General features: G+C 51.9%; 3 protein-coding genes across 3 annotated transcripts; all 3 read left to right on the top strand.

Annotated features, from left to right (window-relative positions):
* Nucleotides 1-7,340: 7,340 nt before the first annotated feature.
* VFPPC_15073 (hypothetical protein) lies at nucleotides 7,341-7,562 on the top strand (the record flags this gene model as incomplete). Its single annotated transcript, XM_018292826.1, has 1 exon — nucleotides 7,341-7,562. The coding sequence occupies one exon, from the start codon at nucleotides 7,341-7,343 to the stop codon at nucleotides 7,560-7,562; it is 222 nt and encodes a 73-aa protein (XP_018148235.1).
* Nucleotides 7,563-10,831: 3,269 nt separating this feature from the next.
* On the top strand, nucleotides 10,832-12,453 carry VFPPC_12711 (homeobox transcription factor; the record flags this gene model as incomplete). The annotated part of the gene is made up of 2 exons (XM_018290488.1): nucleotides 10,832-11,089; nucleotides 11,143-12,453. The coding sequence occupies 2 exons, from the start codon at nucleotides 10,832-10,834 to the stop codon at nucleotides 12,451-12,453; spliced, it is 1,569 nt and encodes a 522-aa protein (XP_018148234.1).
* Nucleotides 12,454-15,128: 2,675 nt separating this feature from the next.
* On the top strand, nucleotides 15,129-15,589 carry VFPPC_17426 (hypothetical protein; the record flags this gene model as incomplete). Its single annotated transcript, XM_022429136.1, has 3 exons — nucleotides 15,129-15,210; nucleotides 15,295-15,469; nucleotides 15,547-15,589. The coding sequence occupies 3 exons, from the start codon at nucleotides 15,129-15,131 to the stop codon at nucleotides 15,587-15,589; spliced, it is 300 nt and encodes a 99-aa protein (XP_022285847.1).
* Between the last annotated feature and the right edge of the window lie 203 nt (nucleotides 15,590-15,792).

Below are 15,792 nucleotides of genomic sequence, written 5' to 3'. Positions count from 1 at the left end.
CTTGAGTTGCCGGTATTAGCCATGAAAAGCTGGAAATATCGCTACATGCTTGTATCGTTTTCTTCGGCCTGGGCGGCATTTGACTCGCAACACACACTGCTTCTATTCGTTAAAGGACAACAGAATCGCCTTCTTTCGTCGCGTTGGTCCTTTTCACCGGCCGCGACTCTAATATTAGCGTGATCTAAGTTCCCTTTTGGTGCCATTGCATCCTGAGGGCACCCTTCTGCAAGACAACCTCCAGATCCGGCGGCATTGTAGTCCCTTGTGGTCAGCTTGCCATGGTCATGTTGAGCCGCAAATGACCCCACGGCGCAGGATCAAAAGTCAGGGAAACATCATTGAGCCAGCGTAACCCTTGATCATCCCGTGCGTACCCCTTTTGCCTTGGAATGGGTGGCATTGAGATTGGCTATCTCCTGGAGACGAGTGGCGGTTCCTGTGGCAGTCTTCACTACAGTAACAGTGCATGTTCTACACGGACGCACCACCTGGCAAGATGGGAGATGCCGTAGCCCCTTGAAAATCAAGATGTGATGTCCAGGACCCCTGTGGCTTTGACAGAACACCTTGGTCGTCCCAGAAAAAGCCTCTTCGAAGCCTACAGAGTGTGTGCTAGTCATGAAAAACATCCCGACTGGGTGGCCAAAACCGCTCTTGGACAGCGCCTTTCCACCGAAAGAAACGCAGTATGTCACCATGGACGGAAACAATGTCGCACCATGGCTGGGCACCTGCAGGAACATTTCGTTTCCGAAACCAGCATCCTGCTTACTTGGAGTGAAACTCTGCACTCTCTAAGTCGGATGTATAGTAGTTCAGGTGTGTTAAACTATTGCCTGGCTGATACTGCTTTCGCGGTCGGTGAGATCCCGAGTCGTAGTGGTAGATGATACTGCCTGAAAAACCAACGCAACTCGCATGCAGCTGCCGCATGTAGTCCTTGATGATATAATGCCCTTGTCCTATAATTCTCCTGGCCTGTGGACGAGACTGAACAGCCTCAAATATTTGACTTTGATACTCTCGCTTTGGAAGTTCCATAGCCGCGAGTTTCAGGTATAGACAAGCATTTCGCTCATAAGGAAGTCGGCCACGCAGTGACAAATCTCGAACGCCCAAAATCGAAACCCCTAACTCGCATGGCCTGACAACAGACCACGATAATTATGAGAACCAAGATCATAGCACAGCTTGGGTAGGTTCAGGTCTCCACTGGCCGCCACAATGGCGTTCCTTAAATGCCGGTGCCGTATCACTGGGATGGAGCGACGCCCAGCCTTTCTTGGTCATTAAACCTCGCAAGTTGGAACATCGTAAGCAGACGAATCAGACAGCGCGAGCAAGCCAAATGTGGCTGCACGTCGCCATTTTCGGGCAAAGAGCTCCTGTTGCTGAAGAGTGGTTTACACGGCACAGAGCGCTACCTGAAAAGTTCTCGATCTGTGCAGGATGCTTCTCCTGGTGAATATCTGGGCAAAGGATGATAGTGAACGCAAATCTAGGTCCGTTCCTCGTCCCGCAATCAGTTTAATTCGATCAAGCTATCAGCTAGCCTTCCTGTTTTGTCGTCACTAGCACTGGGCATTCATTAGCCTAGTTGATTCATTGATAAAGTAGGGCTATCGAGTACACAACACGGCCACGGCACGGGTGCGAGTTGTAACGATCGCTGAAGGGATCTTGCTAATTGCGAATGCATATGCAAATCTGAGTCTCGCCACGTGCCTGTCGGGCTGATGACATCGATGTTTGCTTGGAGGTGCTGTGCCCTGCGATGGATGTGAACATGGACAACGAGTAGCCGAACTTTGTCGGAGTGCAACCTCGTGTCGGCTCCACAGAACTTAATTCCCCTGCTCGGCGTCCCTGTTGTTGTGGTGTTGGAACATCTGCAGCTCCGTGTGCCAGTTTCCACCATTCCACCATGAAAAACATGATAAGTGACAGAGCTTCCTAAGTCCACAACACTCCGTTGGCGCCAACGGCGTAACCGCTCTGAAGCGAAGTCCGGGTTGCCCCATAACATGATGACCCTGGGGTTCTAACAACAGCCCGGTGCTTTCATGATCTTGTCTTACAGCATAGTACGGCATGGATAATTGTCCTCACTGTAGACTATTCGCCGGAACAAGCGAAAAATCAGAATTTGACAAATGCCGTGCTGCAGGTAATTTCAGCCTCATCTCAGCCTTCGGGGGCTGTCGAACTGACGGGGGTATAACAAGCCAGAATTCTGTCCTGTTGCTGGTGAACGACATGTCGGCAAGAGTGGTCTGATGCTGGCATCATGGATGCTTCCAAAGGCAAGCATTGGGCGGATCCCGAGTTCCAAGATTGGTCCCAAGGAGTTGGGCGGGCTGGCAGCTCCTGGCACGTTGGCGTGATCATCGAGACAAATGGAGACAAACGAGCTCCCCACAAGCCTTGTTAGTTCCATCACACACGTGGCCGCCGGGTCCTCCAAAGGCACTAAGATGCCCGTCCCTGGACGTGAAGCCCTGGCGCCAAGCCTAAAAGTGTGGTTTCGACCTGGGACGCAATGCAATGAGGAGTCTTGGGAGTGTGTCGAGAGACTTGGGTTTGGGTGGGAGTGGTCTGCTGAGGCGTGCATCAGCCAACCAGAGTCGCTCTGTGCACCTTTCATCCCCCCTCCAGGACTGCCCATCTCCTCACTCCCTGTCACTGGAGTTCGAGGCCCAAAGGTGACGGCGCAGGCCCGCTCCCTGTGGTGGCTGCATGCGTCAATACCGCGGGACTGGCAGCGGTGTTCCAATTTGATCTTTGCCCAACAGCAAACCCACAGTGACGATGGCCCAGCCAAAGCCCCTCAATCTTTGGTCTTGTCGCCCAGCTCTCAACCAAATCACACACCACCACCCAGTAGCATTTTGGCTGATGGAGGAGCGAAATGGCCGAGAACCGCTTGCGAAACAGGTGGTAGTGGCGCTTTGCCTGGGTTGCCAGGCTATCCAGCTCCTGACCTAATCTGTCATCTTTCTTGGCGCCCGTTTTTGCTTCATTGGGACAAGCTGTGACGGACTTGCACGAATCGGCAGCGCTCGTTAAGATTTCAGCAATCTTTTTTTTTGTCGACCATACCACTGGCGAGGCTGAAGTCTGCAAGTCCGCCCGCTAAGTGTTGTCAACTTTCGTGGACAAACAATCCTCGTGTTGCACCCTGTTGCCAATTGGAAACGCTCCATCGGACTCCGTATTCGGTACATCAGGATCATCAACCTGTTCCAACTATATGCCACTGAAAAAGGTATCGAGCCGTGTTGATTCCCTGAGGCCTGCCAAGCGGCGCCGGGAAATGCCGGTGTCTTGAATGCAAAGAGTCAGTGCCGAACGAAACCAACCAATAACAGGGCTAGGTCCACTGAGATGCGCCAGCAGAGCTCACGGCGTTTTGGCAACCAACCATTACGTATTGAAGTATTCGTGTTGTTGGTTGCAACCCTCCACGCAGCCCAAAGGAGAAGAGCTGGACTGGACAGGCAGCAAACGTAGACTCTCTAAACCACAGCACATTTAACTTATTTTCCATTCCGCCGATACCTTATCCGCGCTAGGTTGGGTTGGCCTTTTCTTGTTCAGGTCAAGATGCCAGATGATATGTTGTGACTGTGTCATTGCGACAGGCTATTCTGGGCCACAGACCGGTTTCGATTGCTTATGCAAGTGTGATATGCCTGTCACACTAGCCGCTTTATCTTCAGCTGTTCAAGGCTCCTGTGGTTTTGGTGGAAGTTTTGTAAAATGCAGGACAAATAGTCCGGTAAGCTTGAGTTGGCGACAAGGGGCAGAAAAGAGAAAAGCAGACTGGATTAATGCCTGAGCAATAGGAATGGGACAGTAGGCTGCTTGTCGATCCCCTGCCAAACTTCGCACATGACCAAATGATGCTATTCATTCTGCTCGACCCGACATCGCAAATATTTTGTTTGCCCCATTGCGTGTTTACAGTCCGTGGCCAAGGGAATTGGCGAGGTCGAGCAACCTGCAGAGATTGTCGTAAGCGTTGCTGGCATTCATGGATCGTGTGTCTCTCCACTACCCGAGTCACCTTGTCTCTGAAATAAGCGATTGCGAGATGCCTCCTTGGATCTGGTCGAACAAGCTCAAAAGAGAGCTACGGCTCAGGCTGTGGCGACAGCTTTGAGCCACGTACCAAGCAATCGGGACAGACAGCCAGTCTAGTCCTGATTGCCCATGGTTAGTTTGCTTCCAGAATGAGAAATGAGCACGGACCACAAACCGAGTGCAAATGTACATATGTATGGAGGATGCGGAGCAGTCTGTGAAAGGCCAGACCTGCCACCGTTCTAAACTTGGCGAGACAAGTCTGGTGAGGCATGTCAGTGACCAGTGACCACCCACCCCAGATACGGCACGCACGGACGCCCGCTTTCTCACCACTTTGCCTTTTTGAAGCTTGAGCCTTTCAACACCTGCGCAACCTGCATCCCCCACTTTCCGACTTCAGCCACAAACATGGAACCCCCGGCAACTCACTGGCTCTCGCAGGCTCTCGCAGGCTCTCGCCCGTGGTCTAGGCTTTCGTTGAGGGTGGTGAGGCTCTGACGAGTCCGATGCACATCCCAAGTCTCATACACCTGCAGTCAAGATCCGGCGGGGCTGCCAGCCCTGCGCGACAAACTCTGGTGTGGCTGACAGTTGCGGCAATGCTCTTTTAATTTGGCTTCATTTTGTTTCGTGTCTTGCTTTCTTTTCTCGGTGTCGAAATAGCAGTGACTGGACGGCATTAGCGCCGGTGATTTGCCCAATCTCCCCACTCCATGTGTCTGGCACGTTGCTAAAGGATAACTTTTCCATGTCGGGTTGCGGAGTGACAATTTTCTATTACTCGCAGCATGAGCTTGTACCCGAAAAAGCAATCTCCCCACAGGAGACCAACAAGATGCCCGACATTGGCCTGGTTGCACGTGGGAAGCTTGGGCTGAATGCGTTGTGTGACACGTCGGCAATGTCCGTGGAGACGAATCTGAGACTGCTCGACGGCCCAGCTGTTGATCGCGAAGCATTTTTTATTGGTGATATCGTATTTATGCCACTGCAGAGACACCCAGGTCCAGCCCAACGCAGATCCAGAGAGCTGGGTTGATCGGCGTCGGTATAGCCTCGATAGGCTTAACACGAACTAGTTGCCGAGGGAGGTGGGTTGGTACCCTTCTTGGGAAGCCTGGGATCATCCAAACCGAGTGGTAACGTACTCCATGTGTGCAAAAGGCTCAGTACCTACACGCACATCTCTCGGGCTGTTCGCTTTGCCAAAAATTTGAACTGATGGGTTGTGCGTTCTCGTAATTTCCACACTGACGAATGCTGGTTGATGACCGTGGTTTGACGCTGTGTGGGCAAACTTGGCTTTACCTTTCCTCTCCGAGGAACCAAGGCTAACCGTTGGCCACTGGTATCAACAATTAAGATCGGACTTGCTATTCCCCCATTGGTTGGACTGTTTGTGATACCTAGTTCTTGTCAATCCCCTCCAATGGCATGAACCTGTCAAAAGTTAGATCCGTGCCTAGGAAGTATGCACTCCATAGTCTGTTGGCAAATGTGCGATGCCTCAACCTTGGTATTCTTGGTCGATACTGGCCACAACCCGAGTCTCAAAAATGGAGCTTGTGGCAGCTTGACAGGGTGATGGGCTAGAGGCGATCCCGACCTGACTCGGTTCGACCACAACATCGTGAAGTGGGTTATGAAAATCTCGGGGCCGTAGTTGGAGGCAGCAAGCTTCCCGTTGTCGCTCTGAGTGCCATTTGCCGTGTGGTGCCAATGAATCTGACATCCGCTGTAAGGACGACTCAGCCTAGATGCATGGCCAGTCAGGGATTGCTGTTAATTACCCACCAGCATACGGAGTATTCACCCACACATTTGTGCCAATCTGGACGCGCGTTTGCATGGTGCTGGCAAGGAGGCGCCTGTCAGCACATTCCGCTCGAGCGCCATGCGGCTTGGGGGCTCGACTGCCTGTGTCTGGACAATGTCGAAAGCCAGTCGCGAGCTGGCGATGGGGACACCAGCCAGATTGCACATACAGACACAATGGGCAGAATGGAGACAGAGGGTGAGATTGGGAAGACCAGACATGGACGGCACGGGGCTTTGGATGATCTGGTTGGTCTGGTTGGATTGGGTCTGGTGGTACCAGACCAGGCCAGACCAGACACCACAACTGGGGGCGGGCTGTGCGGACTCTGGGGCAACAAAGGGGCGAATCAGAGCTCGCCATAAGCGAAGCTGGGCTAGAATGGGCTCCCGCTCAAAGTCTCGAGATGCACCGCCATGACTCCCCCGTGTCTGGTGCGTCTGGATTGTTCATGCCATCCAATGTCTCTATGTCAGGATTCACTGATCAGGACTCAGGAACCCAGTCACCTGCCGGCTGGTACCGGATTGCTTTTGCTCGAGGCCCGCCTCACACCTGGACGACACAGCTTGGGAGTTGTCTACCTACGTAGGTTGAGGGTTTGAGTTCGACTAGGTTAGTCTACTCTGTGCTTTTCTTCCAATTCAATCCATCCTCTAGCGCCTCAACCAAGCTCCGGAGACTGAGCCGGATAAGGAACTCTCTCGCCGTGCAAGACAAAGGCTTTTGAGGCGCCGCGCGCGCTTCGGGAGGCGGGAGTTTTGGCCGATGTCTCAGGTGTCCAAAAATTGTCAGTTTTGTCTGAGCTAACTCTCATTGCGTCAAGCAACGTGGAAGCCTCCAGTTTGGCTGAAAGATTTCGTGGTTGAGTTTGTCACCATTGCACATACCGACGCTCCGCCCGCCACCATCCTCAGCAGTCCTATCCAGCTGACCACCAGGGTTATATGCTCCGAGTTCCGGCTCAAGCACTGGGAATTCTGCTGTGAATGGTACGTGTGAACATCTACCCAGTTCTCGTGCAGCTATCACCTTCTCCCGTGTGGAATGTGGTGGATGGCGGGCCGAGCATTTGTTCGGCGACCTCCTGCTAATGCTGATTACAGCACTTCGTAGAACACAACTTTGTGGCAGCCATCAACACTATGACTGAGTGGAGCGATTTGGTTGTGCCGAGAACTCATCCCAGATATGAGTGAAGCAAGCAATAGCTGACGAGCATGCGGAAAGTTACTTCGTACTTGATTTCAACCACCATTATTCGCGATGTGGACATGAGGCTGCTCATCTATAACCGCCGCATGATAAGTCATGTTGCCAGGAAGTGGATCATTTGTTCCGCCCGACATATGAAAGCTCCCACTGCCAGAAGATAAATTAGATGCAATCACTCGTCCATTGAATCTCAAGAGGACGCGATGTCTCTGTGGTTCGCATGGCGTTTATCAACTGCCTAAACCAGTGCTCAAAAATGGCTAACCGCCAGAAATTACAACCCACGGGGCCGATGGCGGCCAAGGAAATGTGGTCCTGCACTTGTGGCCAGCGCTTCAAGGCAACACATTTCAATTTGCACAGACAAGCAGACAGGGTTATCGGGCGACGGGTTCGGAACCTGCCATACGGTGGGTTGCATTTCATCCCTCTAACGGCATAGCCCAACTCTTCCTTGTAAGCACATGGCACCAAAAAGAAAAAAAAACAAGGCGGCAGAACAAGGCAAGGGTTCCAGTCGTCCGCCAACGCGCCTGAAAGAAAAGCATGAAATTCTCCAAAGATCTGAAAGGTCATAATTCAAAGGCGCTGGTAAAAATAGCCCTTGGAAATGACAGCTGCGGCTGGCCTCGTGGCACTGGGGACAGAGCAGCACAGTTGGTCAATACCGCAATCGTCACTCCAGACGTCAATAGGGACAAGCTAATAAGTCGGGGGTTTGCCAAAAGAAGAAGAAAGCCGTCTGAAAAAGACGTGGGAATGCCAGATCGAACCCATTTGGGCAGAAGAGGGGAGCCACACTTGGTCAGATGGCCACAGTTCAAATGTTGAACTCTAGAGAGCACTCTGCACAAGGTTTGAGGGGCTACGAACGGTGGTTCTGGTGAACTGGATACCCTTGCCTTACTGGGAGGAGGGAAAGAAAACAGCAACTCGTGTGTTCCAACTACCCCGGTAACCACAGAGCCAACAAGAGCCATGATCTGTTTAATCTTCGCAGCCACCCCAGTTGTGACGTGCAGACAACTGCGCAAGTGGATGTGGGAGCAGCCAATGGCGAGCGATTTGGAAACAAGAGGTCCACTGGAGCGGAATTTGGCTAAGTTCGGTGGAAGTTGCATGTTGCTGAAGGAGTACCACGCGAGCTGCAGGGAATCGGGCTTCCTGTTGGAGCCCTGCCGTTGCCTCTTTTTGTGTAGGCCTGGAGCTGTCGTGGAGTCCGTGGTTTGTGTCGATGATGGACCCAACGACCGCCCTAACCAACCATATCAAACCCATGAGGGTAAGGTGTGGTCAACACGAGGGATGAAGCAACCTGGACGGTAAGGGGGATGGGTTCCGTTTCCCGGATCTGCCAAAGTACATGGTGGCAGACTCGCAAACCTGGATGTAGGTCAGTTTCAGAGGTGCAGACATGGAAAGTGCCTCGTCAGCGGATCAGACTCCAAATCTTGCCTTGATCGCAGTCGGAATCGCAATTAAAGTTACAAGTTGCTTGTTGAGACACCCGCCTTCCTTTTGGAAGCCTATGCCAGTGGATGGAGGATTTCTCATTGAAGGCAAGGCAAAGGCATCTGTGGTGCGGCCTGCCCCGTCGCATCCACATGTGCGCCTGTTGGCTCATCAAAGGATGACTTGCAGGGCATCAGAAAGTCCAGTTGAATACTCTGTGTTCTGGCGCCCGTGCTTCGACTCGTCACATTATCTTTGGATAGGCTCTGAAAACGTTTCCTCGGCTAGGGATCACGATCAATCAAGTCATTAGGGCCGCAGTGAAACTTTAAGCCTGTGGCAGACGCTGAGAGACTCCACAGAGTGGAAGGGACGAATCTGCCTGAGGTGAGGCTTCGCGCCAACAGTCGTGTTCAAGGAGGTTCTTGGCTACCACACTCTTGGATGTGATGAGGTTAAAGGCACTGCAAGGCAACTTCCTTCAGCCAATCTCCGAGTTTGTTGTCTTGGTGCAAAGCTCCACGCCTTTGTTCTTGGTCCCGCCCTTGAAAGTGGTGCGAACCGTGCAGGTGCACGATGAGCCGAACCTTTGGCGACCAGGAAATAGAGAGGCATAACACCATACGACCCTCCAAGATATCAGACAGACGACGACTATTGTGCTGCAATAATACTAGCAACAAATGACACTAATACTCGGGCTGACGCAACACTGTTGCTTCTCGGGGCCGCAACTGTATCTGCCCTGAGGTTTGGGACGTGTTGGCTGTTGTGAAGGAATCAGAGTCTCATCGCGTCCGCGCTCCGCCATGGGCCCATGCGATCCCGACATACACGCTAAACGCACCGTGGCGACGGCAAGGGGCTCTAGACCCAGCGAGAGCCAGGTCTAAACGGCGACTGCCATGGGCCAGCTTTCGCCCTCCATGTCCTCGCCCCCAGGCGCCCGCGGTTCCACCGTTGCGAGGAGCTGCAAGAGGCTGCGCACGAGAGGAGTTGAGGAGCTTGCCCCCAGTCCTCCTTGATCAAGAGGGAGTCTGTCAGGGATGCCTTCTGACTGGACGGGCCTGGCGCCGCCACTGCGGCAGCCTTGGTCCGTTGCGGTGCCATGGGCTCCTTGGCTGGACCAAGCCCTCAACGCCTTGAACCTACACACCCTCCCCGGCTGGTGGGCGTCCCTCGGAAGCCTTGAAGATGTGTGTGAGATGCGGCCCTGATTGTTCGTCGTGATCAATGTCTCGATTGCCAGGTGGACTGGGCCGAGCACAGGACAGCAACACAATAAGGGTGTCGATGCGGTCCAGAGCTTCCGCCCTTCCACACCCCCCCTGCTGTGCAAGCCGCTTCTCGCTCTCTCCAAAGCACCACCAGACACAACCAAACCCACTTACACCCACAATCCACCGTAAAGCCCACGCTTCCAGCTTGCATTCTCTCCATGGCCCAAAGAAGATACTGACCCTGCCAGAGTTGGCGTGGGCTGGAGCACACATTGTGCTCCGGAGGTGCCGCCACTGCCTTTTGCCTTTTGCTCTGGGCTGAGTTGCTTTCCTCTTGCCCATGTCTCAGGGTACTCGATGATGCCCGTCCATAGCAGGGGTCTTCGCTCTGTTTTCCATCACCCTGGCCGCAGTTGCGCACCAGCAACGCCATCTCACAGGCCAAGTGCGTGGGCCTGGACAAGTACAATGCCGGAAAGTATACACAGAGGCTGTTCACGCTGGTCCTCCCCTTCCTTCATTTACCCTCTGTGCCCCTCGCCCAACTTCTCAATCGTTCATGATCACTTAGTCCCCATCGAATCTTCTCTCCTCCCTTGATCAACATCGTCAACAACAGGGCAAGACCAGACACTCAACAGGGTGGTGTCTTACGCTTGCGCACCCTTTTCTACAGTCTATCGATCTTGCATCGACAACTCCTTCGTTCCCTGGAACATATCCGACAATTCATAAAGACGCCTCATCTAAGCCTTTTCAACGCCTGGCCTTGTGTGTTGGAACCTGACATTACAGATATCATCCACTCGTTTCATCAAAGTCTCGAAAGTCTTTGCAGAAACTCATAGATATCCCTTGGCCAAGATCCCCTCTCTCTTTGGCTTCGGCTCGGTATAAGGGTTGGCCCCTCTTAGCCTCTTACACGAAAGGACTCTTAACCTTGACTTGCACCAACGTGGTACCTTCGCGGCACAATATCACACGCAACACAATGGGGCCTTTCTCCCAACAGCAATGGCCGTCTTGGGCTTACTCTAATATGGCTGATCCTTTCTCGACCTATACTCAATTTTCAAACTATCCCGCCTACCTCGCCGATTCTCTAGATGCATACCAGACACACCACAACCGCCTCGTCCAACACCATCAGATGACGCGAGCCACTGAATCGAAACCACGACTCTCAAAGGAAGAGGTTGAAATTTTGGAAGCGGAGTTCCAGAAGAACCACAAGCCCAGCAGCACGACCAAGAAGGCGCTTGCTGAATCCATGAGAGTGGACAATGCTCGTATAAATGTTAGTCACCACCGCCAGGCTCTCTTACACAGCGTACTAACCACGCACTATAGAACTGGTTTCAGAATAGACGTGCTCGTGAGAAGAAGGAGAACAACATCAGAGAGTATGAGGCAAAACAGAGACTGGAAAAGGAACGAGCAGAGACCTCGGAAGGCTCTCAACATATCAACGGCCGTCAACGTGACTTGGTTGCTTCTAGCGCTCCTTTTCCGCAACCAGCAATGAACATAAAGCATGAGCCCGAAGGTGATATTTCTCCCTCCGAGGATTCCCCTCATGAGCCATCCGGGGAGACAGAGCTCAGCCAAAGTGATGAATCGGACCTCCTCTCCCCTCTCCCTCTTCCCGTCAAACAGGAAATCAGTATGCCCCGACCTACCAGCATCCACGAACTCTCAGCCAAGCTGGAGCAGGAAGAAGATGATAATTGTGCGCTCTCTGACCACATGGATGATTATTTTGCCATGCAAGAAGGGTCTATGCTTGCTGTCAATTCAAAAATGACAAGCCAGCAGTTTTATTCTGGATTCGGCGGTCAGCATGATGGGGATGGCCTTGATCGAGATACGGACTCGTCGCCATTGACTGATAACTCCGAGCCCAGATCCCCTGACGGAATTGACATTGCCACTCGCCGAAACCGACGTCCAGCTCCTCTGTCTATTGCAGGCGGCCGCAGCTTATCCTACACTGCCAGAGCCACAGATTCCTCAAGAAGGAGCGACCAAGCAGCTTCCATGCGACGGATTTCTTCCAGCACGGGATCTGGCCGGGTTAAGAAGTCTGTCGCCACCCCTCGAAGCCCCTTCTTCGATAGAAATGCCGATGGCATACTACAACGAAGACCTTCGCCAAATGCAGCTGGCCGGCAGGGATCTGCGGCACCTCCTACTCCAGATACTCCAGTCGCTCTTCAGCAACAAGGAGCAGCGGTAGATGCTGCCATGTCGTCACTGTACTCTCTGGACAGCAAGTTTACCCCTCCCGATCTTGTCATCTCCGATCCGACATTGCGCACGCCGCCAACCACCCCAGGCTTTGCGGATTCACTGTTCCACCTCGGGGCTGGATACGAGATGGGCATCTCTGAAGAGAACATTATCACCCCTGGCATCTCCAGAACCGTTGGCGGTGTGGAAATGACGGGCAACTCTGCGGCCTTTGCCAATTACATGATGAACAACAGCCAATGTTCAGGTCAACAAATGGCCCCCATGTTCCAAACCCAGATGGGACAGTCTTATTTCGGCTTTGTGGGTGCAAACAGCAACTCGGAATACAGTTGGTCAGATTTGTCACCCTCAACCGCATCCACATCTTCGAGCTCTCAGCAGCGATACATGACGCTTGGCTCGCATTGAACAAGAGCTGCATCGTGATACCTGAGACACCGTGTGCTCGTTGCCGCTTGCCACATTGGGAATGCGGGAATCACTTGTACAAACAAAACCGCCTTTGCCAATTGGAACAAGATTCAAAAGTTCTCACGCAATATACTGCAGTCAGCATTATTGTGATTTTAGTTTGTCAATTTTTATTGCAAATCGGACAAAAAGCCCTATTAGGGGAGAACCGGGTATTATTTTGGCAGCGACTTGTTTCTCATTTACCGTTTTGTTCCTTTTGGCCTGGCCCTGCGTGGATAACTGCGCATGTAATGAATATCATAATATCATGGAGGATCTGAGTGGTTTTTTTTTTTTTGGTTTTCTTTCACCGTCATGTTTTATAAATTTCATGTAAATGTTTGGCGCTTCGGTACAGCGATGGAAGAAGGGCAAATACCCACAGTGAAGGGGAACAGCATTTGCAGAGGCTTTTTACAGCCTCCAAGATGGGCGGTTATTGGCATACGGAATTGAGAAGGGACTTGATTAGCAGGCATTATCCAATATTGATTACAGAATACAGTTGAACAGATGAATTCGAAGCCACAAGATTTGCCAAAATCAAACGATGTGATGTATAGGTTGCACATTGGCGAATTCCTTGATTCGCCTGTTTCACGCCACTGTGAGAAAATACCTGACCGCTGCATCCCTTTCCGGCACCTAGTGATGATAGACGGCCTTCCACTCTGCCGCAGCAGCGGGGCGGGTTGAATTGTCAAAGCTGCAGAGATGGACGTGGAGCATCTAAACCGAAGTTGCACGACACCCAGACCTTTTTCGAGCGGGAGGATTAGCGTACGTGTGCAACGAAACACTTGACATATCACTGCAGGTCGGCCCGACGCAGTGATGTCCATGACGATACCAAAAGCGTCTTGTAGTAAACCACTCTGGCCGTCAAGCCTGACTTTCGAAAAACGTGAAAACCGGTTTTCGATGGAAGGAAGAATCCTCGCCGACCTCTGTGGTGGCCGTCCAACATGAGTATTCTGAGGCGGAAAGCATGTACCACGCACAACCTTGCTTTTTTGCCCATTTACTCTTGTCTTGCCCTGCAGTGAACAGCTGTGTGTCTTAGGTATTTTGGGCCAGGCCATTCGAGCGGGCGAAAAAAAGGCGGAGCATTTCGGGAGAGCGGGGGAGAAAGGGTGTATGCATATGGATTTTTTCTTACGTGGGTACATCCCGTCCGGAGCAAGGTGGACAGAGCGCACAATGTGAATATGAGCTTTATTAGTTTCTAGAAATAGGTTTGTACGTTTTGACGTTGTGTAACCTGACTTTTTTGGACATTTTGGATTTCGATTGGTTGTGTCGGGGGCTGGGTTTTTTTGGCGATTGAGGGGAAAGGGGTCTTGGCGGGATGGTGGTTTTGTGTGACAGGTGTTTTTGTGTTACGGCTCTTTGTTGGTTTGTGTGTGTGTGTGTGTGTGCGTGTGTGTGGTTTGGGATGCTTGCATGCTTGCATATGCTGGCACTGGGGTTTATGGTCGGTACGGTGTAGGGGATATGGTTGGGGGGATATCTGATTAGGGAGTTGGAAATATGTGTTTTTGGTCTTTGGGTGTTTTGGTGTTTTGAAGTGTTGCATTGGATCTTGTGGGATGTGTCATTTTGATCTGGTGGTTTTGTTGGTGCCTTGGAGACAAAGGACATTGAGATGGGAGCTTACACCGGATGCCAAGGTGAAGCGGGAGAGAGGTTGCGGTTGCGGTTGCGGTTGCGTCCACAGGACATGGGTTAGGTTGTTCTTGTTCCGTTTGATCCTGGCATTGGCCTGGGGACTTGGTTAACTGCAGGTGTGTGAATTTGGTGAGACTCGTCGTATGACAGACATGGGATGCGGAGTAAGGAGTACCGTGGATGGGAGCGCCTGTCGGGATAAAGCTGCCGATGTTTATGTGGTTGGTTGGGGGCAATTTGGACCATTGCATTTTTCTGAGTGCGATGGAGGGGATTTTGCCTTGAACATCCTGGCTGGTCTTTTGTTGTCAAGCGTCCCCTTCGTTTTGCCTTCTCAAATCGGCCAGCCGCATGACGGCGAACAAAGAGAACTCGCCACGGCCATGGGTGTGATATACAAGGTTGCCGGATGGGAACAATGCATCCACCTGACCTGATCTGACTTTTGGCTTTTGGCTTGCCGGCTTCTGCCAGGGATGAACAGAGTGGTGTAGATGTGAGTGGTGTTGGGTTAGGGCGCCTGCTTCGTATTTTCCACCACGAACCATTGTAAGCTTTTTGGTCGGGAATTCTCCCCCTCCATTTGAGTGTCACCACAACTGAGCTTGCTCCATGGGCCAAGGAACCTGCGAAGGAATTGGAATGATAGGGTGTGCGTCCTTGGACAAAGTTTCAACGCAGCTGGAATATGGAGGCTTCTCGCACGGAACTGACATGGCAGGGGTTCGACGACAAAGCCAAGGTACAAACCTTTCGTCTTCGGCAAATGCGGCTTTCCAGCACCAACACCTCATTGTCGTTGCTTCCGATGGCGGGTATCCTTCCTTAGTTTGCCGGGGTTGGCTTTGCCTTGTTTTCGGGAATTAACCTTTTTGTCTGAGGAGCTTCAATGGCTTGCGCCCCCTCCTTTTGTCTTTTGAGTTTAAGTGTGGGTTGCGAAATGTGAGCATCTGATCTTGTTGATGGAGATGATTCGTTTCCCTTTTCATCGGGAATGGAACAATGCACTAAGCTTTGTGGAAAAGTGGTGTCAGATGGAGATATGCCTCGGTTATTGACCGTTGGTGGACTGTAAGGTTGTCCAACGGCTCGAATTCTGTTGATGGCCGTTCTCATGTCCAGTGTTAGCCTCTCAAGTTCCTGCCAACTTCAAAGGCCAGCTAGCCAGCGTGGAGTTACTGTTTCCAGGCAGAATGGCTGCGCCTCGTGACATGAATCCTGTGCGAATGATGCTGTTCGACGAGACAGCATATAGGAACGGCGTTGTTTTCTGGCAACACTTGGCCTATATTCTCGCATTTGGGCAAGGTAAACTGTCAACTCCCGTAATGTACCCAAGGCAACGATTATCTAACGGGTTGTGCGGCAATGGTCTTTGAGCCTGGCTTTCGAAGCTTGTGAGAACACGGGAGAAAGGACCTAGGTATTAGCAAGTTCCCTATCGGCAGTAAGGCTAATGTAGTCTGTTCAAGTAACATGAGATCGCTGAGCTCAAACTGGTCAGCGAAGACTCTGGGGAAATGTTCGGTTGTAAGATGCCTGTAAGGGTATATCGAATGGACATCCACAACATTGCCAGGTGTGATGGGACTGCTGGCGGTTCCATGATTGAATATAGTCGCAGGT

This window comes from Pochonia chlamydosporia, chromosome 1, assembly GCF_001653235.2.
Source record: "Pochonia chlamydosporia 170 chromosome 1, whole genome shotgun sequence".
NCBI classification, from domain to species: domain Eukaryota; kingdom Fungi; phylum Ascomycota; class Sordariomycetes; order Hypocreales; family Clavicipitaceae; genus Pochonia; species Pochonia chlamydosporia.
The sequence above is the reverse complement of the archived record's forward strand: the minus strand, read 5'-3'. Positions and strand labels throughout refer to the sequence as shown.